The 26,942-nt window shown below is 43.9% G+C and overlaps 1 protein-coding gene across 1 annotated transcript in view; it reads right to left on the reverse strand.

Annotated features, from left to right (window-relative positions):
* Nucleotides 1–26,942, reverse strand: part of TLL2 (tolloid like 2) — an 85,454-nt gene that overhangs the window by 13,176 nt on the left and 45,336 nt on the right. Inside the window, exons 3-13 of the mRNA XM_071438988.1 lie at nt 25,247–25,318; nt 22,612–22,782; nt 21,690–21,807; nt 21,104–21,282; nt 20,713–20,818; nt 15,682–15,806; nt 11,780–11,895; nt 9,755–9,857; nt 6,840–6,956; nt 3,242–3,387; nt 2,107–2,302 (exon numbers count right to left, since the gene is read on the reverse strand). Coding sequence (XP_071295089.1) covers nt 2,107–2,302; nt 3,242–3,387; nt 6,840–6,956; nt 9,755–9,857; nt 11,780–11,895; nt 15,682–15,806; nt 20,713–20,818; nt 21,104–21,282; nt 21,690–21,807; nt 22,612–22,782; nt 25,247–25,318 — 1,449 coding nt within the window. The remainder of the gene's footprint in view (nt 1–2,106; nt 2,303–3,241; nt 3,388–6,839; nt 6,957–9,754; nt 9,858–11,779; nt 11,896–15,681; nt 15,807–20,712; nt 20,819–21,103; nt 21,283–21,689; nt 21,808–22,611; nt 22,783–25,246; nt 25,319–26,942) is intronic.

Here is a 26,942-nt window from a genome sequence, read left to right on the forward strand (position 1 = left end):
TGCTCTCCATATCTTCCTGGCAATGCATCTTGGGTGTGACCAATGGCTTACCCTTTAAGCTGATTGCAGATTTATTTTCTCTGAAACTTGAACGTTACCATTGCATGGTCTCACAAAGCATAGCATTCAATTCCATCCTTAACTCTGATCTTTTAGGCTAAGTTATTTTCTTTCAGTGTTGTAAGACATTTAATTGAAACGCTATTCCTTTCCTTATTCATTAAGGCAAAGCTTACCAATCAGCTATGAGAAGCAGTCTGAAGAGTGCCTGCAGAGCCATCTGATTCACTCCTTTTGCTCATGGAGTGTCTGTCTCACAATCCCCCTGGATATAGAGGTAGAGACTGCAGACTTCAGATTCCAGCTTGAAACTCCACATGTAGCCTGCACATGTGTCTACACAGCTTTTGCACACAGACATCAGCTCTGCCCACCATGCAAGCTGGCTAGAAATTGTGCAGCTGTGACTACTGTGAGGCTTGGTTCAGGCAAAACCACTTTGCTCCTCAGCTGAATTTACTGACATGGACTTAAAAATGCTCTAACCAAAAATGCTGTAACCACAAGCTACATGGTTTCTGATTCAAATATGAGAAATTCAAGCAGACACTGAAAGATCTAGTCTGCCAGCAAAAACTCCACAGAAAATACCTGTGTCTCCAATTGCACTAGTATACAAGTTCACACATTTTTACATTAAAAAAAAAAAAGAAACAAATTCATTTTTGCCTATCTGCATCACAGAGAAAGCACTTCAGGTTCAGGTGTATAACTTTCTTCTCCTACAAACTTGTAGGTGAAACTCAGATTTTAGAGAATGACTTGCTGTGTCTCCATGTAGTGCTAATCTTGAAAGACATCTCTGCCACACTCAGCCTGCACTGTTCACTCCTGAAAGGGTCAATATATCTTTAGGAAGAAGTATTCTCTGAGCCTTTATGGAACCTGAGAAACTTAAACAAGGAAATTTAGGTACTGTGAGACCTGTCCAGGAACTGAGATCAAATGTGACAGTATTTGCCAGTGATCTTGCAATCACCCTTTGTCACAGTCCATTAAGACCTCTCAAATTTACAGGTGAATATAATCTGTGAATTAAACTTTATTTACCTTTTTTTTTTCACTTAAGTGCATGGTTTAAGAATTATGGGTTATAAATGATGACATTTTATGCCTTGAATGGTGAATAAGTGAATTCATAGGTTAGACTAGTCTGAGCCAAGGGGATTGAGCCCTGACATGTTTGTTTGTTTTAAGTCTGAAGTTCATGAAATAAAGTTTAATTCACAGAATATATTCTCCTGAAAATTTGAGAAACCTAAATGGACCATGATACTCTTCATACAAGACAAAAGTTAAGGTAGGAATAAATAAAGGACTTATGCAATCCAAATATTGGCATTGCAACTATTATTTCTGTACAAGTGCCACTGAAACTAAGATAAACATGAATGACTGACCCCCAGCAGCTCCACAGGTATTTTCCCAAGCAGTTAGATATTTGCTCTTGCCTCTATCAAGTCACCAGGATGCTGGTAAAGGACCATTTCTAGGGTCTAGCTCTTAAAAAAAAAACCTAAAATCTTAGTTCTACATCTTCCTGAAGAGAATCTTAGTTTAGGAATACATTCGTCTCCTAATCTCCTAAAGGTCTCAGTATTCTTTTACTAGGACTCTACTTGCATTTAGATTTATCCTCTCTCCAGAGGTTTCTTTTGGAATCGAACTTAAGCAGAGAGCTGTTTTTACCACTCCTTGTGCAGTATTAGTACTTTGAAAATGTAAGTGTCCTCTGCTATGGCTAAATAGAGGTTTCATTCCATCCAGCTGTGCAACATTTATGCTGACACCAGCCCAGCAGAGTTTATTTCTGTCCTAATCAGGGAGGAGGTGTTTCTGCCAGTAGAGACATCAACCCCCTCTACAGTCTCAAAGCAATTTGTACATAAATTCGATATTTGCAAACAAATTGTTCAAAAAAATTCTAAGTACAAGTGGATGGAATGATAAAGTGTGAATTGATAGATAGAATTGATTTGTGGATGGCAGTAGCTTAAGGGATGAATTGTCCCCAGCTTTGACTGTGAGATGTATTAGATCACATACCTTTAAAGAAATTTGCTGCAAAGCCTGCTTTATTGATGGTTGCATCAGATGCAAACTTCATCCATACTTTGTTTGAGCTGGATTTGATGTCTTCTGGCTTCTCGTAGCCACAGAAGTGGCCGAGGAGGGGGCTCTGCTCAGTGAGGCCGTCTCGGATCTCCAGGTAGTCGTAGGAGCAGGCATCATGCCACTCAATCTGCAGTGGGAAAAGTGTCTGTCTGTACCTCACAGTGAGAGTTCTTCAGCCAGGCTAGTGACACAGTTTGACTTTGGCCACAGACCAGCTCCCCAAACAACTGGCTACAGCTAAGTACTTGCTGTGGCTGCCACTGAGCTCTTCTGCAGCTCAAATTGCATTTGAGCCTAGGCACATCTCAGTTCTGCCACTGCTTCGTGGCTACCCTGCAGTGAAACCCAGCCCCTGACCATCTACAAACTGCTTCTGCAAGAGAAGCTGTAAGAAACAGAGCAGAACAGCTGCAAACAAAAAGGCTCAAGGAGCAGCCACGGTGAGGCAGTAGTGTCAGCCCTTTACACGACACGTATGGTGAGCGTACACAAGCCACAGGAGCCTGTGGGATGGACGAGATTTATGCACCAACCAAGGTCCTGCCCACTCTTGTGTGTGATTTAACATCAGCAATCAGAGACTGATCACTGACATGTAGATAAGAGTGTAAAACATCCTATAACCAGCAGAAGAAAACTTTTTGTCATCTCTTCAAAGTCTGTCTGCCATCTGGGAACACGATGTTCTTTTGGGGAGTCACATCCTGCAATCTGACAATTCCCAGTGACACCAACAAGAGTTTTTTTTGATTGTGACCATTTACTTCCATTTGACCAGAGTGAAAATTTAAGGACTCATGAGTCCCTATCTAACATCATCAACACTTCTGAGTTCCTTCTAATTCCTTCCGTCTAGAGTAACAGTTTTTGAAAACTCAGCATATTTTAAACTTCAAAAATCAAAATATCTGAGAAAACGTCTGGTAAGGTAAATGGTCCTCTGAAGTAGTCAAACAATTTTTTAATTATTACTATTATTATTGCTATTATTACTTTCTTTTTCATTTTAAAGGGTTTGTAGAGGCAAAATAATATCTGCAATATAATATGCAATGATATTTCTTACCTCAAAGGCTTGGAATGTGATTCCTATGTGAAAACCCTCAGAAACTGTGATCTTCCAGATACACTCTTTGGAAGGTCTGTAGTCATCTGGGTAATTGGGAGATTGGATCTGGCCAGCATCTTTGTGTATTTCCCCACCACAAATAGCTTCATAAAAAAGAAACAGCAAACCCATGAGATTGCAAGTTTGTCTCCAGGTAAAGCCCACTCCATACACACCTTTCTCATCAAATCTGTCTCAGTATTGCTTGCTATACAAAGGCAACACACAAGTCATAGACATTTTTAACATTTTGTTTTATAGCAGTGTCTCCTATCTTGCTGTCCTAATGTCCTCAGAAGGTGAGCTCACTAGGGCAGATATTTTTTATACATTTCTGTTATTCATACTCCTGCTCACCTTCATATTTCCTTGAAACCTGCTACCAGCACTAAGAACCAAGAAAAGTTGGGGGTGAGGGTGTGGGAGAGGGGAGAAGTTGCAAATCTAATCCAGCCACACGATGGCAATATTAACAAGCACAACTTGAGCTGTTCGCCACCAGACCATCAGGCTGACTGCTGTGCATGAAAAATTAAGTTTTACTGCCAAATATAAGAGTAAGTTTAAATACCAAAATAGAAAATTTAATGGAAATCTAGTTTAATACAAAACTAGTGAATATCTTGAAGACAACAGCAGCTCAGCAAAATTGTCTGCAAGACTATATAAGAAATGAAAGTAAGATCACAGGCTAAAACCTGTGTTACCCACGATGCACGACACACATCTACAAAACACATTAATGTTTTGGCTGTGCCTAAAGTCAAGGAAACAAAAAGCACCAGTAGAAAGTACAAGAGAGATGCTACTGCAATGACACCTGCCAGATATCAACCATCCTCCCCCTTGGCTTCTCCCCACAAGGCACTGCATTGCAATTCAGATAGGGTCTCCATGAAGTGTCCTGCAGATTGCTTCCAGTACAGGGTAACACTGTCTTGGTCTTGCATTGTAAGCTGCTAATGTAACAGTTAAAAGCACTGTTTCATTAGTGCAGCTAACCTCTGTTTTACAGAATCAGTGCTAAAGCACCACCAAAAACTTGCACCCAAAAATCCAGCTTCAGAGCACAATTTAGAGTGCAATTTGAGTTCATATATTCAGTGCTACCAGTGGTGCATGAGAAAACCTCTGAAGGACCCTTTAAAAAATTCTCCCCCACCCATCAAAAAGAGGCCTTCAAGAGCAGAGGACTTTTTTTCTAAGAGCCATGAAACTGACAGCCAACAAATAATATTTTCTCTATCCACTGCAGAAGTTCACACTGAGATACAGCTGAGTGTCAACTATACTTGGAAGAGCCTTACTGCAAAATGGAAAGAACATCTACGGATAGAGCCCGAGAAGATGGTAAGGATGGCACATTCAGGGCTGTCAGCAGTGCTGTAGGACAAAACCACCAACATCTTCCCATCTTAAATCTCATGAAAGAAAGGGAACAGAATGACTGAACTAATTGGACACTTTCACTACATAAACTGTCATTTAGGATCGAGTAATTCTACCATCATGTGGCTGCATGCTTCTGCCTCTTTCCTCCCATCCTCTGAAAACTTTAGGGCCAAGACTTGGAGGAATCCAAGCCCAAAAATCAGTCTTCACCCACAGTTTCCAGAAAAGCTCAGATGCATGAGCATTCATATACACTGTCACTAAAGCAGAAGACAGAGAAGCAGTGCTAAATTTGAGGAAGGAGGTCAAAAGAAAAAGAGGAACTTACGGCAGCAGAGAAAGATTTTGGACAAAAATTGATAGAAAATTAAACAATTATATGCAATCCCTCCTGGAAATAAAAGCTACCTTTATTGCCTAAGCACAGAAGTCACAAAACACCTGAGGCAAGCCACTTTCCAAAGGGCAAAAGAAACCAGATATTATCAGAACTTGCCTAAGAGGGAAATAGGGATTAAAGAAGACTTTCGGAAAATCTCCTATTTCAGCAAATAAATTATGGAAAGACATGCAGACAATCTCTCTACCTGCTGTTCTGACAAGAGGAGGCTGAGATATCCAGTGCTTAAGCATTCCCTTCATCATCCAGAGGTAAGAATGAAACTGTGCAATGAGCCATCACTGTGTCTGTAGTACAAGCTGGTTTACACCAGTCATACTCTGTGCTTGCTCTCAGGCAAAGCCATGCATTTGGCAGCCTTACAATGGGAAATTTCCTGCAGGAAAGGGTTATATAAAAAGTCACTCCTGAAGAGGCAGGAAAATATGAACTTGAAGTTTGTTTGACCACTAGCTGCACATTCTACCTTCAGTTGCTCTATTCAAAAATCAAGAGACGCAAGCTCATATTTACTGAATCTTCAGGGATCACTTATTAATCAACAGGAAATACGGGAAATTGTCAAGGGAAAACAAAGTCACTTTGCAAAGTGACTTTGGAATGCAGCCAATGTAATTTTTTTTTTCTTCCAATACCATTTAGCAATATGAAGGATGATGCCATACACATTAATTTGATCACTTCCAATTCCAACAAACTACCATAAAAGGGGTGTTACAAACCACATGCTCCGGGCAACAGCTGCTTTTCAGGAGAGATGTTTAAAAAAACCCAACATCAGGCAAGCTAGTTCTGTCTCTGGGGCAACAATTCCTGCAGAAACCAGATATTTCTCCTGTGAAACAGATTTGTTAGCCCCAAACTGCTGTGAAATCCTCATATGCTTTATTTGCACTTCCCCAACAGTCCCATGTTTGCTTCACTTCCCTCTGTTAGCATCATTATTCATGAGTTTATGGGACACTTGGGCACTGGGCTTCCAGCATTATGCTTGCTCCTGTGGCTGAAGAAAGAAGATGATGCAATGTCGGTATCAATACAGTCAACCTCAACACTGTTGACAACACTGGTATTTCTAAAAAAAATGCCTGCTGCCCAGAAAACAATGAGGGCTTTGAATACATTTTACAATCTTTACTGCAAAAAACCCAAGCATATATGGAAAAGGGAAGTTACTGGTTTTTAATGACTATGGTAGTATTGTTCCTCCACTGAAGTGGTTTCATCATCTCAGTGCTATGCAAGTTTCTAAAATACCTGACCTGTAGAAGATCTGACATTCTAATTTCCAATTTCCTGGAAGTAAAACATACAAAGGAGAAACAAAAGACTAACCTTTGAATTTGAGAAAAAAAAAAAAAAAAACCACAACCAAACAAATAAAACCACCCCAAGACAATCTATATTAAGTGATATAAAATGTATGATCCCAAACAGAACTTTGCCTGTTCAAATACTGAAATAAACTCTTGCTCCATACACTGCTGCTTGCAGGGGCTGGTTAGACCAAACAGAACCTAGCCTAAGTATGGAAGCTATTGCTCTGTGTTCCCATCTTGTTGTGCACCTCAAAATGTGATAATATAGTTGGAAAATTCATGCCTTGTCTACTGAAACAAGCCACAAAATCTGGCAATTCCCATAAAAACAAGGGCATAGCTGTATCTAACCACACAGTGCAGCAGAACTTCTGCTGATCCCATAAAGCCCTCCATCCTGTTCCATCTGCTCCCCATGATGCAGACTTCTGGCTAAGGGTTGTACCTTCGTAGAGTGCAAAGAAGCCTTTGCCCAGGATGTTACTGCTGCTCCGGAACTCGATCCACAGCCTGCTGTCCGTGGAGATCACTGGTTCAGGAATCTTGTCACCACAAAATCTACCTAGAAGGCAAGAAAGCAATAAAGATCTCTACAGTATCCTGAGGGACAGCACAGCATAATGGGCACCTGTGACTCTAGAAAGCAAAGAGTCTTTGGTAAAGGAGTGTGCTTGTGTAAACACCTTTCACTCCCATCAGTTGTGCTTTTGAAAAAGTTTCTGTGTCGCTCCCTTCATTAATTCATATTCTTTTTCATTATTAAGTGAATTAAAGTTCTCTTCAGCTGGGAGTAGAATCCAGTTACAGATGAAGCCTCTATTGCCCCAGTAAATTCAAAAGGGCTCTTGTCTTGATCACATAATTCAGCAAATACACTACCATGGTGGGGAAGTATCCCCCTGTCCTTCTAGAGATGTGGCATTAGGGAATGTCCTTTCCACCTGCTAAGTCTTGAAAACTCTTTCAGCACTTTGCACCCAGGAGCAAGTACTCCAAGTCAAACAAAGGGCAGGACACGGCCAGGCTAATGAGAAAAAATCACTTCCCTCATTCTCTGTTCAACAAATCCCAGTTAAGCTTCAGCAGTCATTTAATTTCTTTCAAGAGAAAGAGACCCGGAGCCATTTTGCTCCATGACTGCACTAGCTTTGAGCTCTCTGGCATGTACCAGCACTGGTAAATTCCCAAATTTTGCCAGTAGGAATGAATCCTGAAACAGAACAGCTGCAGATGGCGTCTGCAGCTTGGACAACCTCAACAACCCCAATTTGGTGCTCCTATTTTGAAGCCAGAAGCTCCTGACAGAAACAGAGCAAGCACCAAGTGTGCACTGATTGGCAGGGACGTGCTCTTGGGTCAGGAGCTTGCACAGAGCAAACATGGTTTTTCACTTCAGCTCACACCAGCAGGGCTATACACTGAATTCAACATGGTCTTGGCACCCTGTCCAGCTGAATGCCAGTTGGAATCTGACAGAGGCAAAGAGCACTTCTTGAGGTTGAATTCAGTCAGGACAGCAGTGATAGGGATCCTGGCCTTCCAACACCAGGCAAAGGCATCTTTGAACAACTTCCTGCGGGTATAAACCTGGTTAATGCCTTACCTTCAAGACAACATCGTATTTCCCATTAACTGGCTGGGAATGGCAGTTTCACAAACAGCTTTTTTTTCTTGCAGAGTCACCCATCCAAATATTATCTTGGACCCAGCTTCACTCAGCTACTATTGTGCCCCTAACCTGCCCAGTGCTGTTGGAGCAGTGTGACAGCCCTGCAGCATATCAACAGCATCCCCCATCTCCACTCCCAAAGGGGATGCTAAAAACAGCATCAGCACTGCAAAGCTTCTTCCTCTAGGGTCACTGAGCAACTTCCCCCTGGCTTTAGGCTTGGAGTTTAACAAGGGCGTCAAGAAGAGGAAACACAGATGAGGAACGAGAATGAGCAAGTTCCTAAGAGTGTGATAAAGGGCCCATTCATAAAAAGTTATACACCACTTAAAGGCTGGGTTTTCACACACTTCCCTGGGAAAATATGCAGCACACATGTATTTTTTCTCTCCACAAGAAGCCCATGCTTTCACAATTCACAGTAATCCCCCTCCTCACCCCCTGCTGAATTGCCGTCTGTCTGCCTCTCTGACCTAATTTCATGGGCTCAGCCCCATGCAGGAACCACGGCCACTCATGCAGCGTCTCCTTCCAGATGGAAACACTCCCAGGTCCACCTGCACTAGGGGACAGGGAGGTGCTTGGCTTCTGAAGTACCTTTAAATTACTCAGCAGGAAAAAAAAATAACAAGGAGCTAAATTGCAGCTGCTGGAGCAATGTTACCTGACACACATGCAGCAGAGAACAGCAGTATATGCTGCCAACCCCAAAGTAGGGAGTAAAGAGTAAAACCAGCTGCCAACTGCCCTGAAAGGGAGGCCCACTGAAACCTGGGAAGCAGCATGGCTTCAGCCTCAGCACCTCACCTGGTACTAGGACTAGGACGTCCAGTGGGGCCAAGGAGAGCACCCAAAACTCCCTAAACCCTCTGACCCGATGCTCACTAGCCCAAGTCCTGTGCTGCAGCATGGGGTGCAGCACCTCTAACAGAGCTGGGGATGATGCCCAACCCGATTGCTTCTTTCCTTTCAGGCAGAAGAGGCTGTTGCAGTATCACATTTTACATATTTGGGACACCAAGCTTAGGGGATGAGGTCAGGATCAGAGGCAGAGGCAAAGCAGGTGGGACTCTTGAACCATTCAAGGTGACAGAAGACTTGCAGTTATGATAGCAGGAGGCAGAGAAACAGGGAGGACACGGAGCAGCTGCACTTTGTAGAGATCTCCGGGAGCAGAAGGAGAGCAGAGTCCTTGCACAATTTGACATGGCACGGTCTAGCAAGTTCCCTGCTAGGACTACAGAGGCTCAAAGTACAAATACTGTGTATTTGTAAACACAGATTCATGAGAAATAATGGCAGGAGCTCGGGTCAGGAACTGTGCAGCTGCTTCATTCTCACTTCCTGACAGTTCTTCCCTGGACTTAGGAAAGAGCAATCACAAAACTCCAGAGACTACATTTTTAGTCCCAGCCAGGGCCCTGGCTCACTTCCCTCCCTGCCTCATTTCTCAAGCTGGAAAAGGAAGGAATAAAGCCTTTGTGACCACAGGGCTTGAAGCATGGATCACTGGGAGTGAATAAAGCACATCGACATCTCTGGATGGAGACACTAAGGGATGGCCAGTGCACAAGCAGGACCTAGGATCCTTCCAAGTAAAGGAAAGTTTGTTTCTGTTAGTTTTCCCCATCCACTCTCCAAAGCATCAAGTAGAATACACAAAATGCAATTAAAATGAGATAGCTACTCACCCAGTAACGGAGCCTTCCTCCAGTAGCCATCACGCACCTCCACATAATCATACCAGCAAAGGCGACTTTTAAATAAGTCCATTGATGTGAAATTTAACATAATCTGAAAGGAGAGAGGGCACATTTCTCTTTGGGGAGGGAGTTCCTTTAAAGAGAAGACTCTACAGTTTGTTTTGTTTTATTTTCACTACAGCGCTGCCTAAGTGAGTATGCAAGGCAAAGACAGCTGGGCCGTTTGCAGGATTTGTACACCACCTTTTCTCAAAAATGAAAGGCTTCTCAAGGTGTTTTAATGAAATCATGATAGTATATGACAGCAGAGAGCCCTTTACTATCAATTCTGTAATTCCAATTCAATACTTCTCAGTTACTAAAATGTTACTTTAAAAAAGGCCCAGTTCAGATTTTTAAAATTACACCCTTTGGTTTTGAGTAATGTGAAAATCATAGAGAAAGACCTTGTCACAAACCACACATATTTAGGGTCTATACCTGAATATAAATGATATGAGTAAGAAATATTGAATTTTGCTAATTAGGTTCCACATTCTGACCATCAAACTCACACCATCACTGTGATGCAATTGCATTCAGTGGCTTTAACAAACAGAACTTGGCATTAAAATGTTATTTTCATTTCCTTCCTCTCTAAGATGGATCACTGGTCTAGGTCTGGGAGGTCACCTACGGAGGTCACCATTGGCATGTACTTGTATTTTTTTTCTGGCAAGATTTGACCCATGTAATTAATTTACATCCAGAATCTGAACATAGTCACAGAAATGTCTTTATGTTAAAATGGATTTCTCCCCCAAAGTACTGGTTGGGTGTACAGAGTGCAGTTGTAATGATGTCACTCACTTTTTTTTCACAGTTTTGCATTATTCTGCCTTTAGACAGCAAAAGGAGATTAATCTGTTTCTAGGCAGATGAATGCTATAAGCCCAGTATCTGTTCTGAGCTAACACCTCAGAGCAACAATTTGCACCAACCACTGCATTGAATTAAACAGGTAAATTGAAGCATTTAATCTGAAATCAATTCTTTATTTCCTTTTTCAACACTAGTGGTTCAGCATTAATTAGATGCTGGGTCCTTCCTGACACAGCTCTGAAGAGGCTGAGAAGCAAAGGGAGAGTTTATAGTAGATTGACACCAGGAAACTCTCAGTGCTATGGTTGTCAAACCTGGACAGCTCTTGGCCCTCCTGCCCCAGCGATGCTCTCCATGCAGCTGGTGGCAGGAGCTCAGCATGGCATGGGACTGGGCTTGCAGGTGACAGAAACAGGTCCCGGAGCCCGGCAGCTGCTGCAAAACAAACGAGCTCTGCGCTTCTCGGTCCGAGCGTGAGCCTTAAGCGTGTCTGGAGGGTGATCCTCAGCAAAGTCACTCTGCCAAGGAGGGGGCTGCTCATTCCTGCAGCCTGGCATGGCGTGACAGGCCTGAAGGGCTGGTGTTGCTGGATTAAGGAAAGATTTCATTTCTACAGGAAGATCAATAAAACAAAAGGAGCTGGGAGGAAGGTGGGCAGGGTGGGTGATTGATGTGCAGTGGGGCTTGGCATTTCCAGGCGGGAAGTGGGAGTGCCCTGACAGGGACATTATGCCTGCATGACAGGGGCAGGCCACGGATGTCACTCACAGCTCCTCAGCTCCCTTCAGGACCCTAGACTGCAGCACATTTTATCTAACTCATCTGACTGGCTTTGGAATGTGTGCTTGCCAAATCTAACAGGTGGCAGGAAATGTCCATGCAGGGTTTAGTCTCAAACTGAGAGGGAGGATCAGAGATCAACACACAGCCCAGATATGTGAGGGGCTCTGCTCCAGCATCACCACTTCTCTCCTCAAAATCACATATTCCTGACTTCAGCTCTCTCCTGAGTGGTGCTCAGGAGCCTTTCTAGGCTCCATTCCTGCACGCCAGGCATGCAGAGATCTTCTGGCAGGTTCTAACACTGTCATCACAGGCAAAACCTCACAAGAGGGAAGTGCAGAGTATACCTTGTGCTGCTGTGGCACCTACCTTCTCCCCTGGGGTCACCGAGATCCTCCAGACACAGTGGGAATAGGAGGGGTAGCCATTTGGAAAGCCAGGGGCTGAGAAATTACCTGTTGAATCTTGCAAGGTCTCTCCACAAGCTGCAGGAGAGGGGAAAAAGAAACCTATCAAAAAGGAGTGACTCTGAAAGACATCAGGGTCTACCAAACTGACTGCTCATGGCTGCTGTGTGCAGGCTGGTGGCTGGCACTCCAACAGGGCTTATTCATGGTACTGGCCAGAGGTCACTGACCACCTGAAGCCTTGCCAAAGGGCTGATGTGAAATTTGTCAGAATTTTTGGGATAGAAAATGATCACTGCCAGGACATATGAAACAGCTACTAAAGAAGAACCCTTCTTCCTTCATCATCCTTCCACATGCCAGCACTTTCAGGTTTCAGTTGAGGAATATCTCATTCACTAATCAAATGCAAAGTATTAACCCCATCCCACTTCACAACCCCATACTGCTGCCAGCAAATCTGTTTTCCCTTCATTACAAGCTGCTCAATGAAGTTCTCCTTAGTTACCATTGTAAATTTTCTTTTTTGGGCTTAAAACATCCTACACAAAAGCAGGGCCAGTCCCATCACCCTCATGTTTCAGCTGCCCAGCACCTTCCTGATCACCACGCTGCACAGGACAAAATATGAGCACAGCAGTCCATTGCTCTTCAACTTCCTGTTTTGTGGCCTGCTGCAGTTGATGAAATGTAGATCCCAGAGTGACTTTTGGGAAGCAAAGAATATGCACATGCATATGATCCTTTAGGGAACTGCAGCTTCCAACATCTGGAAAAGCTGTGACTACTGTAGTTCTGCTCTCTGAGACAGGATGGCTGAGCTGGAACAAGGACCATCCACACCTGCAGAGCACCTGACTGGCTGGGTGGGAGGACCACAAATATCAAGGCTCCCATTCCCTTTACAGTGCCCACCAGACACATCCAAATGCCAATTGCAAGGAGCAGGGACCTTGGCTTGCCTGCTTCCCAGTTGTTTTTCTGGTTTCACAACCAACCCATATTATAAAGCTCCACTGGACCTGGAACTCTGTTTCCTCAGAGATGGCAAGGCAGCCCGCAAAAATCCCTGACTGAGCAGCAGTGCTTTGAAAGAGCCACAAGGCCTTCCCTTTCTCATAGAAATGCCAGGGGTTGGTCCTCTGCTTGATGCTATCACAGGGTAATTTTGCAGCCATGATTACATTTAGATGGGCGGGTGTGCAGTTGGAGGTGAAAAGAGACAGGTTCCACTGAAAAAAGTGTAATATGTTCAAGCAGGGGAGAAGGAGTCACCTAATCTGCAATTTCCTAATTTCCCTAAGGAAGTTTGATCCACAGCATGGCAGATCAGACTAGATGAAGAAATGTGGGGACACAGAAAGGAGCTTTTTAATATTTTTTTTAATAAATAGGGGATTCCAATCCCCAACTCACCAGGATAAATAAATGTTCTTTTTTTCTGCTCAAAAATCTATTTAAACAAACATGAAATTATAAAGGCAGCTCAAAATCAGAGGAAACATGCACAACATGAGCATACTGATAGGAGATTATTACCCTCAGATGAGAAATAGTGAAGGTTTCCAACAGGCCAGACTTAATTCTCCCAGAATGCAATTACACAATGACTGGCAAGACCCTGTAATTATGAACAGGTACTATTGTGTCTACTTGCAAAGACTACTTTGCTGAAATATGAAAGCAGACCTATCTAACTCTCTGACTCCCCAGACCCTGTGCCAGGCTGGCCTTGCAGCATGGAGCAAAGTGCAGAGCAGTGCAGAGCAGGGGAAGCACAGCAGTGAGCAATGCATCTTTGTGGGGAGAGCACAATCTCTTGCAGAGCACCCTAAAAAGCAATATGACTGTTCTCCACTTAGTAGCAAAGAAGACAATAAGTCCAAGAAAGCAACTTTTCGGTACTTCTGGGATCCGAGAAACTGAGCAGGTAGAAAGGAACAGAGGTGAAAAGCAAAGAAGTAAGATGAATGCTTCAGAACTCATTTGTAAATGAAGCAGTTGGGTGACAGGCACTTACAGCTCATCAGCTGGTTATTGGTACACTGTATCCTTTTGAAAATGCCCAGAGAACTGGAGAAAATTATATAATGCAGGACCATTCTCAATTTACTGTTTAACCATTCCTGCACAATTAGCACAGCTACACAAGCCTTTTTCCTTTAGCACAGCATAAGACAGAAGGATGAGCTGTTTTAAAGCTTTTATAGTCACTGTAGTCATCAAATCCTCAACTGTGCAGCCATAGCAAATCTAGCATTAACTACTCTATAGCAGACTGCAACTTGCCTTCCAGAAATTCCTTCAGCGAATTTCATTTCATTTCACCTGGCTTGGCACTAACTTTAACTCAGCAGGTATAAGCTTTGAGGAATTAAGAGCAATTTAGACCAGCAGGGTTTTAGAAATGGACAAGCTAAGCAAGCCCTAAGTGTAGCAAGCACATGAGGTCCAGTCTAATGAGCTGGAGAGCCCTGTTTCTCACAACAGATACAGCAGTTGTTCTGGCTGATTCCAGTGCATGCCTGTAACTCATCCTCCACCATACTAGCACTTTTTTTGGGAGATATTATTAGGTATTCTCAGATGGAGACTCTCTTTGTAAAAGGGAAGCCATCTGCCACTCAACTTCTGAATTATATTGCAGCATTTTACCCTAAAATCCTCAGCTTGCCTGCTGAACAAAGTGTCTTCATCCTAAAGTCTCATTCAGACCCTGCTTGAACACAGAGATGAAGTCCTTTGGTTTTGAACCCCTTTGCTTTGTATTTTGCAGAGGAAGAAAACTTTCCAAGCTACAGATTCAAATAGCAGAAGAAGATGTCACTGTCATTAAATATATTGCACCTCTTCTCCTAAGATGCAAGATGTATACTTGTGTATACATCTTAAGGAAAGAAAAAAAGCAGAACAACAGGTACTTGAAAAAAACAAGTTTAGTAGGCTTAAATCTCTAATTATTTTCCTGCCTAATATGTTCTGAACTGCAATAACCTCTGGTAAAGCTTTGTGAAAAAAAAAAAAGTAGGAAAAGTTCTACTTCACAAATGGAAAACTTGAGACTCACAGAAGAGTTTGTAGCTTTTAGTTAGTACCTCAGGCCAAAGTGGCTTTTCAGCTTGCCTTGAGAAATCTAAATCTGTAATTGATTCTTCCAGCTATGGGAATGAAAAGCCTGGCTGGATTAAGTCTGACTCCAGCAAAAAACATAGCACAAAAAAATGAACCCCTAAACTAATCCATGAGATAATTTTGCAAGAACAACATTTTATTCAACCAAAATCAATTTAGAGATAATGATGAGTGTAAAAAGAAAAATGTAATTATGAGGTAAAAAGAAAAAAAAAAATTAATTAGAACTAACAGACCTACAAGTTACACCACCCATTATAAGATAAAAGCAGTAATCTTCAAACATATAGACCCTAAAGCCCTCAGAATTCATTCTAGACCCTTATGGACTCATACTTTCTGACCTGTAGTTGGATACAGAAAAACAGTGGATTTGCACACCAACGATCCACCACTTTCCAGGGCCTCAGTCTACCAGACATTTTTCCACCATTTTGCTAACTCCTAGTCCCCACTCTGTCCATAGCCTTGTGCATCAGTTCAATTTTCTACAAATAGAGCCTACACTGGAGCAATCTGAAGCCCCAAACCCAACAAGAATCCCGGAAAAGTACTAACAGGAGACACATCTTAGGCATGTTCACTTCTCCCCCACAGCTCCAGCCTAAAGCATTTGATAGTCTGTGTTTCTGAGTCTCTTTCCTCAAAGGGTGCTGCTCTTGAGCTCCAAGGCTCTCCACATAAGCCATGTGTTTATGGTGAGCTGGCTCCACCTCCCCAGGCCATATTTACCTGGGCACTTGTACAGCTTCCTTGCCTGGGCGATGTCCCCCTGGCTCAGGCGCACACGCTGACCGATGGTCGGCCGCACCCCGTTGTCATCTCGACGGGGAAGGATGGTGTCGAGGAAAACTCCTCTGAAGGGAAGAGCAGAGACACACAGAGCAGTCAAGTAGGGAAAGTGACACAATGAACAGAAAGTAGAGCTGGCAGGCCTCCCACACCCATCCCCCTGACCATATATCCCATGCTAACAAGCAGTAGTGGTTCAGCTTCTAATAACTGCTAACTATCTCAAGACAGCCTTCTCACTATAGCAGACAGCTTCCAAATGTACAAGCAAGTCTGCCAAGCCAAATTCCTCTTGGATATCTCAAAATTGCTGCTGCCTCTGTTTGAGGTAGCACATTCCTTGCCATAAATCAGAAAAAGCAATGAAATATTCCTGCAGACAGTTCATGGCACATCTGGCTCAGCTGGAGCACAGATCTGGCGTTTAAGCCAAAGCAGAGGAAGGGGAGTTTTCCCAGTAGCAGATGGGATTGGGCTGGCAGTGTCTGTGGCTACCACAGACAAGAGGAAAAGATCATGTGCTCTACCTTTGTTTTGTATGAGTTTCCAAGCTAGTAACTCCACTTGTCTCTACCTCTTTTCACTTGCTACTATTTCTTCCATGTGCTTCACACTCAGGAGCTCTTTACTGCACTTCTGATCTCAGTCCAGTGAAGGATTTAAGCTCAGGCCCCAATTCTATCAAAATGCAGTCCACGTAGCCAAGCAAGAGCTTGCACACAGAAAGAGACCCCAAGGGAGCATTAGGACTGTAGGGAAGGAGGGAGGGAATCAGAAACCTCAGCTCCAGGTTGGCAAAATCCAAGCTCTTGCAGCCAGGCTGTCCAGTCCAGTCAACCTTTCACTGCACCCCTGAATACCAAACAGGCTTGGGGATACCAAGGCTAACATTGAGCTTTACCTTCAGCATCAGCTCAGTGAGGCAGACTGCTCTTTCTGAAGGACAGGATACAACTGTCCAGAGGGCCCAATGGGAAATCAGGGCAGAAGCAATAATTTTAGTGCTGCCTAGTCCAGAGGTGGGGAGGGAAGGGGGAAATTGTTTTGTAAATATTCAAACTGAAGAAAGAAATAGAGGGAAAGGAATTTAATCTGTTTTGAAAACTGGAATCAACTGTTGCATGGGAGATATTGGCATTTTTTCAGCAGTAGAAAAATTCCTGATCAGCACCAAAACCAATACTTAGAAGATCTGAGCTGAGTCCCTCAAATTTCAATTTATAAATTCAGTTTGTTATGCTAAATGCCAACTGCATGCCTTGGGCTGAATTTATTTAAGTTTATGTATTGAAAATAAATCCTCCAATTCCAGAAACACCACAAGCATAGAAACAGGTCAGTTTGCTCACAGTAAATTTTCAAGCCTCCTCAGGAGTTCACAGAAGAACTCAGCATTTGGCAGGGACATAGTTCTGCGGCCTCTGAAATGCTTTCTGCAGAACTCCAAGCTCAACCAGGGAAGAATGACAGAGTTTAATAGAAAAACCACTACTTGCACATGCAAAGTTTTGATTCTTTTTCCCATTCCAGCCCTCACAACTGTGCACTCACCGCCCTCAGCTTTCTGCACATAGTATATACCTCAGACACTACTCACACAACACAAACAACCCACACAACTTCAAATTACCCTTGCTACCTGCCAAACACATTTTCTTCTAGAAGGCTGTACTCTATGCTGAGGCAGTAAGATTTTTGGTTTTGCTTCTTCTTCCAATTGAATTTTTTCTCCTTTCATGTGAATTGCTGAACATGACTCTCAACTACAGAGCAGTAAGTACAGTTTCTCTCAATTTGCCATCAAAGGAACCAAGAACAGGAGAATCTGTCTGGCCCAAGCTACACAAGTCCCAGAAGTCTCATGCTGTCCACCCAAACCTCATCTGCTTAGAAACATTTGGAATGTAAAGTTACACATTTGGTGAGTGCCTCTAAAAGTGCAAATACTTTAACTCAAAAATTAATAAACAACAAACAGACATCATTAAACAGAGCAGCTCAGGAAGTCTAACACCAGAACCATGCTTGAGTAAAATATCTGAACTCCCCTCCCAGAGGTAGGAGAAGAACCCATGAATCCTGGATGCCCCATTCTCTTGCTGTCCAGGAACAGGCAGAACATGCATTAGCTGCCCAGCGCAGTGTAAGCCAAGCAAACACCCCACCATTCCTACCAGCTAAGAACAACAGAGTCTGACAAGAGACTCACACAAGTCAGTAGCATCTGCACAGCACCCTGAACATGCAAAGTGCCAGGCCAATGCTATGAAATTATCAATTGATCTCAACAGATGCTAAACATTCATGTCCCAGGAGATAGGGTAACAAATACAGGTGCCTGAGCAACACTCAAGGAAGCAGATATTCAAGGCAGGTTAAGGACGCAGCTGCAGGCAGCCACCTTATATCTCCATGTGCAGAAGAGAGACAGCATGACACTTCATGCAGTAAAACCTGTGGAGGATCCATGTATGTCTTGTGCAGGATTAGGACAGTGCATTGCAAACACATGATGTGCCTCCTGGGCACGGAGGCAGGGCTACTTACACCCTCATTTGAACATGAGCTTTGCAGAGGTCATGTTTTGTAACTCCAGACTCTGCCATAAAGTCTACTAGCAAGCCACTTACTGAATGAAGGTAACCAGCTACCTGCTTAGGGCTTTGTAAAGATTTAAACTTTCTTCTTGCTAAGTTGCCATTTTTAGGTCTTGACAGCTATAAAAGAAATTGTTTCATGATACAGCAACATTCAGTTTAGATTGCTGCCATGTTGTAAGGAATGCACCAGGAAATAAAAGCCTGCAGCCACACTCTGCACTACAGGCAAATTTCTGACCTAGACGAGAACAGAAGTTCCAATGGTAAAAACTTGTTCCTGATGTCATTACAGCCTCTTGTACCATACTCCTATTTCTATTAGCCACAGACAAAAATGAGAGGCATATTTTGCTATGAAATGCAAAGGGGTGACTCTACACCAATCCTCAAAAGTATCACTGGAAACTGCTAGGACTCATCAAATCTCAGAAAGGCTATACCTTTCTGTCCCAGGTAAAATGTTTAGAATAAAAAGGGCCCAGGATTTATAGCAGCATTTGACCATGGCAAGCACCATATGATTTACTATCATCAATATTGACTGTTAAAAGCTAAAAACAAGGTTATACTAAGTGCCAAGTAAGAATTGCTGTAAGAGAGTAAGTCACAGACATGACTGTGTCCTTTCCCTGCTCATTCACACATCCCATCTCCACTGGTCAGGTGCTCACACCATCTTATGTCGACTTTTTGTGTCTGCTACTGCATTAACACACTCAATGCAGCCCTTTCCTTGCAGGCCCAAGCAGGAACTCTCTCCCTTTCCTAGCCACTGATCTTAATGAAACCTGCCGGAACTTAAAATCTTCATGGACTCTGTGCTTGTGTCAGTTTGGGTTGCAATTGGCCAGCAAACCTCAGTGAGGTGGGAAGGTCAGATGCATACACCCACCAGTCTCTCTCTGGCTGGTCAATGCATTGCTCCCTTAGGGGAGCAGATGTCAAGACAGGTCTTGGCAAAGTAAAAGCCAATTCCAGCCCTGCTTATTTGTGCTGAGAGCACAATCAGCCTACCAGGGCACTTAGTGCTCAGTTCAATTACTGCACAAAGACTGCAACTGGGGTAAGGGTGGGTCACAGAGACAAAGAGCTTAAAGAAAACAGGCTTAAAAATCCTATCAAGCACCAATTTAAATCTAGCAGGACTCTTGCCATTTTTACCCATTTTGGGCCAGCAGTGCTCTGAAGGACCCCAGTTTTCAAGAGACACAGACTCAAAGGCATCCACAATATAAATGGCAGTAATAACTTAATCCTGCTTTTGTGCAAGACAATTCAAACCATTAAGAGTTTAGCAAATGCTGGGAGGGTCCAGCAGATGCTTCAAGGGAAGAAAAATTGTTTACTTTGGATATCTAATGCAAAGAAATCAGCGAAGTCTGCAAAACATCCCTGCCCAGGCACAATCTCCTCCTGCCACAACAAGCAGCATTTCAGCAATTTTCCACTGGTTGGTGTGAAGTTGTCAAAAGAAAAGCACAAAACAACAGACTTGGCCCTTCACTACAACAAGGGAGTAAGAAAATGTAAAACTCACAAAGACATCTTTAATTTTTGCAACAAAAATTTTCCAAGAGTGTGAATACTTCCACTGTACCTTCCAACCCCTTAACTTGCAGTATGTAGTGACAGAAAGCTCTTGGGAAGGAGCAATAGTAGAATTTATGGAAGAAAACTTCTAACAATGCAGCAAAATGAATCTGGTCATCCAGTAACTCTCATTCCAAACACAGGACATAACTGTGTTTATATCACCTCTCTATGCAGTGGAGCAGTCTGATCAGAAAATGGGCTCCATCTGGAGGCATGAGATGGGAGTCAAGGACAAACAGCCTGTGCAGAAACTGGCATTAGATGGGGAAGGACTGATAACTCCTCCATGAAAAAACCCAGTCACACAGAATCACACAGCTGCAGAGGCCATGAGTGAAAGCTCATGCATAAATGGGTAAAAAAGCCACCCAAGCAATTAAAGATCATGATCTAGAGTTCAACTTTCCCTCAGCACAACCACTAGAGACTCTGATGGCTGTATTGTGACTCCAAAGATTCAAAGCTTGTTCCAGTATTACCCAACGTGCACATGGGCAGATATGCACACAGATACACATGTGCTGCCTGGGAAGGCTGCAAAGAATGTCAGCAAGGCTTTGGAAACTCTGAGATTACCAGGATTATTACTGAGTAAATACAGTGGAAAGGGGAAAACAGGAGTCCACCATACTACACCAAGCTTCCTTCTTCAAATATTTTTTGAGCCTTGCAATGCAGCAATAGATCAGAGGTCTCCTTCTAGGCTCTCTATATATCCCACAGAGTCAACCACAACTACCAAAAATGGTCCTAAGGACACATAACCTTGAATTATCACCTGGAGAACGTGTTCCTAGCATAGTGCATGATGCTGTCAAAGTCATAAGTCTCTCCAAGTGAGTTCACTTCCCCAGCTTCCATCTTTAAAAAGTTGTACTCCTGACCTGTGATGACAAAAAGGAAAAGAAACAAACCACTCTTAGAGAATAAAAAAAAAAAAGGACTTTTACCTGGGGAAGCCTAGAATGAAATGGATATGCTCTTCTGTTTCAACAATTCCAGCTGGACATCCAAAATTTCTATTCATATAGCTGTTTTGACCCTTACCCGACAGCAATATTTCTTGTTCTCTATCCCAACCCTCAGACCACCAGCATTTTCCACAAGTGTAGCAAGAAAGATTTCTACCCAGCCAAAAGTCAGGTGAATAACCTGAAGCGTGATTTTACCTTGCTGTATGTTCTCTCTGATGATAGTGACATGCTGGTCCCTGTCAGGCCGTGTGTGCTCGTGCCAGAAACCCACCACATGACCCAGCTCATGAGCCACAATACCAAACTTGTCACAGTTCTTTCCAATGGAGATTGCCTGAGGGCCCCCCCCTCGGCGACCCACGTAGGAACAACACCTGGAAAAGAAAACCCACAAAATGCAGCACATCAGTGGCTTGAGGAACTCTAAAACACAGGAACAGAGCATGGCATCTGGCAGGGTTCAGGACAGGCCAGCAGTTGCATACACTATATGTACTTACATGTAAGTACAAAGAAAACATAAAGAAAAAAGTGTATATCTATAAACAAGCACATGTACACTTAAGTGTTATCTCAGGAAAAAAGAATCCAGAAAGGATTAGCACCTTCTGAGCAAATACTAAACCATCCTAGCAATCCTCACTGAAAGTGACCAGCTGCATCTCTGTGACAGATTCTCCAAGCTAGCCATTGGTGTGTTCTGGGCTAGACTTACAAAGCCAGGTGTGACTGAAAGCGCTGTTTGCAATAGTGCGCTGCAGGGAATGCGTGCGTCACTTACCCACATGTTCTGTATGTGAACACAATGAAGCTCTCTTCATCAGTTCTCTCCACAAAGGTCACACAAGTGTGCTTCTCCCAGTGCCTCATTGCTTGCTTAAAGATAGCTCTTTGGGTTCCTGGAAAGGAAACCAAGAGTAGCAAACAGTGAAGGCCTGGCTTTCAGGAAAATCTCTAATGGATTTCATCAGATTTCATCTGGATATGGGAACAGTCAACCTTTCAAACAGCCAACCTTATACTGTAGACACCTCTTGGACTCTAGGGTCCACTTCCAGCTATATCATTACCTTTCTGTATCATCTTTTCTCTCCTTGTATCTGATGAATTTACTGCTCTAATTAAATAGGTAGAAAACTTTACAGATTAAGTACATCAATATTTGCGAATATAAAACATGTCACCTTTCTAGGTACAGGCCATTCTGGCAGAGTTGCCAGCTGGTCTGATCTGAACACCAGCTACTAAGTGATGTGCCAAATTTGCTCTCACGACATGAATTAATGATCATGCCCATCTTTCAAGACCCAGGAATCTCATGAGTGCTACAGATGCTCCTCAAAACTAAGGCAAAGTTATTGTGAGGACCCCAGAGTACTTCTGCTCCTGCTCTTCCAACAGCAGAGAGAATTCTCTTCTGGAAAAACAGGGGGCAAGCATAGCTCGCAGGTGCTGGCCTCTAAAGAAAAGGGACTCAGTCACACAAGTATTTCTTGGACTCCAAGAGAAGAACCATCTCAGTGCACACATCAGCTTCAGGCTTCCACAGTGCACAACTCCTTGTGCAATCATTCCCACCCTACCTCAGCAGACAGATTCCCAAGGATACCTGAGTCTCTGGGATAACCCTGCTCCAGAGATTTCCTGCACAGTTTGAGACACAAACCCCATGGCAAAGAGAAAGCAGTGTTTTCACCACTGACCAGTGAAATTTCCTCCAATCACGTAGGGGATGACTCCCCCTGGCCAGATCCTCTCGGCCCTGGCCGTGGTTGCCCTGCGCACTCTGGCAGAGGGGTGTGCATCCATCCCAGGCTCATCTGTGTGCTCCTTCCTCCTCGGGCTCCCTGCAAGCGTTGTGTTCTGCCTGCCGTCTGCAAGACAGAGTGGCAACACTGTTTAAATCCTCTTTAGTTCCACCTGCAGCCCCCAGGCAATACCCTGGAGCTTCAGAAAAAGATAAAAAGAAAAAGCAAGGTGTTAAACCAAACCAGAAGTCATAACCTGATTTGCCAGTGATCCAGTGATTTTTTTGGGACTTTGAGACTGCTAATCTATAGAAAACTGTCCCTTCTTGTTTTGGAGCCTCCATATGCACCATGCCAAAGCTGTTCTCCCATTAGGATGTCAAAGTACATCCTTCCCTGTCTCTAGCCACTCCTTCTCTGCAACAGCAATATCACAGATAGGGACACAGTACTCAAGGGGAACAGAAGGTGGAAATCAAGCTTAGATGTCACTGTACATTCTCAATCTGCCCTATCTATCCACTCATCTGCAGAGAATGGTTTGTTCTATTATGAACAGCTTCACAGCAACAACTACTCATTTGAGTTGGCCTTGGAAGAAGGTGACAGACTCCTAACTCTGAAATCTGTACTGAAAAGTATTACTTTGGTTTCACATACGAGGTCTTGGGTGGTTTGAAAATCTATAAAGATGGGACAGTCTCTGTTGGAGGAGGATGCTCAGGATGGGAAAAACAGAAGTGCAGATCTCCATCCATGCTGAATCTCTTCATTTTAATGAAAAGGAGCAAAAATACAAAAGGGAAAGCAGAACACATTTCTTGTTACAAAGGGTACAGGAGCCCTGTCTGTGTTGTGTTCAGCACCAGCTTTGAAACCTGCAAGAGGATTCATACTGGCTTCTAGGCAGACCCTGTCACTTGCCCTGCATTTGTGCTGCTGCTCAGTGTCTGCTCAGGTACTGGTTTATGCCTACACGAGTTGCACTTTTAATGTGCTGGCACCTTTACTCTAAGCTTCCTGGTTGCTCACCCCCTAACTGAGGTGCCATGGGCAACTCAAACCCTCAAAGCAGCCACAGTCCAGCTGAGCTTTACAAACCTCTCTGTGCAGACACCACTGCTTAGATAAGCTCCCTGTGCTGCTCAGCCAACTTATCAGCTGGACTAGGGCAAAGGAATAACAGAGTACAGGGGTTGCTATGCCTTCAGCAAGTGCTGGCCTCAAGGGTCACTCCAAGGTGAACATCTTTGTCACTCTGAGGAGCAGCACCACTGACAGTGGCTCACAGCAGACTGCTGTGAAGCCCAAGGGGATGGCAATTTGTATGTAAATCAGCAAGACTGGCTACAGCTTTGCTTTCCAAGTCAGAGACATGGGCTGCTGGGTTATTAAAAAGCACAGGTCCTGCTAAGACCTTCCTCTAGTGACCAGGGGGGCTGCTGAGAGCCTCTTCCCCTATTCATCCCTCCAGCTGAAGCACCAGTAAGCAAACCACTACTGTCAAGGCTGAGGGGATCAATACAATGGGAAGGAAATCCAGGCAGTATAAGGGAATGAAAAGAATGAACTTTAAACCCTCCCTCCTGCTTCACCAGGTCAAGCCCTTCCTGCTGAAGACCTTGCTCTGAGCTGCAGGACAAAAACTGGAATTTGCCTTTTGTTCCTCTTACTCCTAAGCACCTTCCTGCCATTTTAGAAGCTGCCCCATCTCCAAGCCAGCTGCTGGATCCTGGAAGGCAGATGCTCTGAGGTTAGGGGTTCTCCCAAAAAAGGAAGAACCACCCTCCTGCCTACACCTGGTACTGCTGGTACCAGGCACCAGCACAAACATTGGCATTAAAAGGGCCACAGCTAGAAGTGAGAGGCTCTCAGGATAGAAGTCTTGTCTTCTATTCACAAACTGCTCCTGTGCCTGCCCAAAATCTCGGTGGATTTGCACATGGTCAGCTCCTGATAGCAAACCCAAGTGAGGAGGTGTCTGCCCTGGGCTCTCCTGTGCCTGGTGCAGCAGCAGCTCCACACAGGGGACTCTGGGTCCACACTTCTGTGCCACAACACTTCCATTCCTTGCCAGCAGCACACACTCTTGGGCAAGTTCTCCTCACCAGTCCACAACAGCTCTTGACTGCTCCTTAGTAGGTACTTTTCTGCCTTTCACAACTGAAATTTGTTAAATTCTCCTCCCTGGAGTGGCCTGACACATTCTTCTAGCAGGGGCTGCTTGTGGGTAAGGGTGAGCTGTTGCCTCTGTATCACTTTGGTTATTTTTTCCTCTTTCATTCATTTATTAAACTGTCTTTATCTCAACCAATGGGTTTTCTCACTCTTGATTTTCCTGCTTTCTCACCTCTCCTGCTGGAGGAGGGGAATAGTGACTGGGTGCTTGGCTTCTGGGGTCAACCCACCACATTACACAAGGCAAACCCACCCCTTCAGAGAGTTCACCAACAGCAAAGAATGCCTGGGCAGGGCCGATCTTCCAGGCATGGAGGCACACACATGTACAAAACAGTACAAAATATGTTTTTACAGAGGGTAAAAAAGTAAATAAAAGATACCCAAAGGTCGGGGTGGGGTACCACATTACCCTTTTTAACTGCTTTGTCACTGTGATCGGTTGAAGTGGCATTTTCACTTGACACCTCTTCTCCCAGGCCTCCTGCAAAGGAAAAAAGAGCAGAGACTCATCTCTGGTGAGCTGGCTGGCAGAGCTCTGATGTGGAAAGGACAGCAGCTATCAGTAATGCCAGCTGGGGGTCTGCTGGCCACAGGAACTGTCTGCTTTCCCTGTTCAGGGAGAAGGGACTAAACCCTTGATAAAGTTAGACACTTTTCCTAGATCTGTTCCTAGCCTACAGTGACACTTTGAAACTCATTACCATACCATGCCTAAGTTTCTCCACATGCTGAATAAGCAGAAAGTCTCTTCTAGGGAAGGTTTATTTCATGGAGATTTAATGAGAGCAGGAGCTGAATGAGCTGATCTCTGCAGAGGTATTGCAAGAGCAAGTTTCTGTAGTCTTGGTGGCAAGATAAAGCATGAAAAGCATGGTGAACCACCACACGCAGAAAAGAATACACTGCTCATCATACAGCACTGCTGGATGCAGTGTGGACACTTCCAAGAGGGATGTCTCACTTCCAGGACAGCTGGACACCTTCCAGTCACTGAAGCAGTCTTGCTTTGCCAGCTGGAAAACTCTCCTTTGCTCTGGAGCTGGCTTCTAGCAAATCCTTCTCCAGCCTGTCCAACAGGGCAAGGACATCTCTGGCAACTTGGAGAAGGACTGAGAGGATGGTAACAAATCTCCAACATTATACTACTGTAACTGATATGAGTATCAGGAAAATTATGATGAAAGATAGTTACAAAACAATTCAGAAGAAAATAAAATACCCAGACTTCCAGCTGGCTATAGGTTAGAGCTTCCTGGTCCAAGAGACACAGTAAATCAGGGGTTTGTCTCCCAAAGGAAGTGCCATAGTTTAACAGAGCTTGGCTGGACAAAAGCCATTAGATGTGTGAACAGGAACAAGCCTGATTCAACAAGATGGATTGCTCTGAACTCTATCACTCTTTTCCAGCTTCAATGTCCCATCCCAAGATTTCCCTTTGTTTTCTTTCATGCCCAGTCCTCCTCACTTCCTTAAGCCCAAGCTCAACAAAAGTTCCTCTCCTCAGTTTTACATCCCCAGGACTTCTCCCACCCCCACCCCTGCAAAGTATGCTATTCTTCACACAATATCTCATTCCATTTAAAGGAAACCCCAACTAGCCATTCATCACCAGAATTATTAAGGCATGCAGTCTTTGCTGAGGCAAAGGATAATTTTGTATTTCTAAATAAATGCAGCTTGCTTCCAGTCACAAACAGATTGCTTCTTAATTGAACTTAGGAGGTGAATTATATGGTGAATTAGGGAAAAAGAACAACTCTGTATTTAGTGAATTGTTCTCCTAAGAGGGAGCTGCATGGGATTGAATTGCAAATGATGGCACCAACCCCTGGAGCCGGCCCCTCTGCTCTGCCCGAGCCGCTGACCTCTGCCACGCCGGTGCCGTTGGAGCACACGGCTGTTCCGAGCGCTGAGCACATTCTTTCCCAGAGATCAGCACAGGCCTTGGTTTCTTATGCAAAAAGGGGCTTTGAATAAACTAGTGTGACTAATGAAATCTACAACATCTTTGCATATTTTGTCTTATAGTAGCCCATGAAAAGGGAGAGCACTACACAAAGGCCAGATATGGGGGTGCACATATACCAGATATTTTCAAACTCTAA

This window comes from Agelaius tricolor, unplaced genomic scaffold, assembly GCF_023055355.1.
Source record: "Agelaius tricolor isolate 1412-34295 unplaced genomic scaffold, bAgeTri1.0.p SCAF_13, whole genome shotgun sequence".
Taxonomy (NCBI): domain Eukaryota; kingdom Metazoa; phylum Chordata; class Aves; order Passeriformes; family Icteridae; genus Agelaius; species Agelaius tricolor.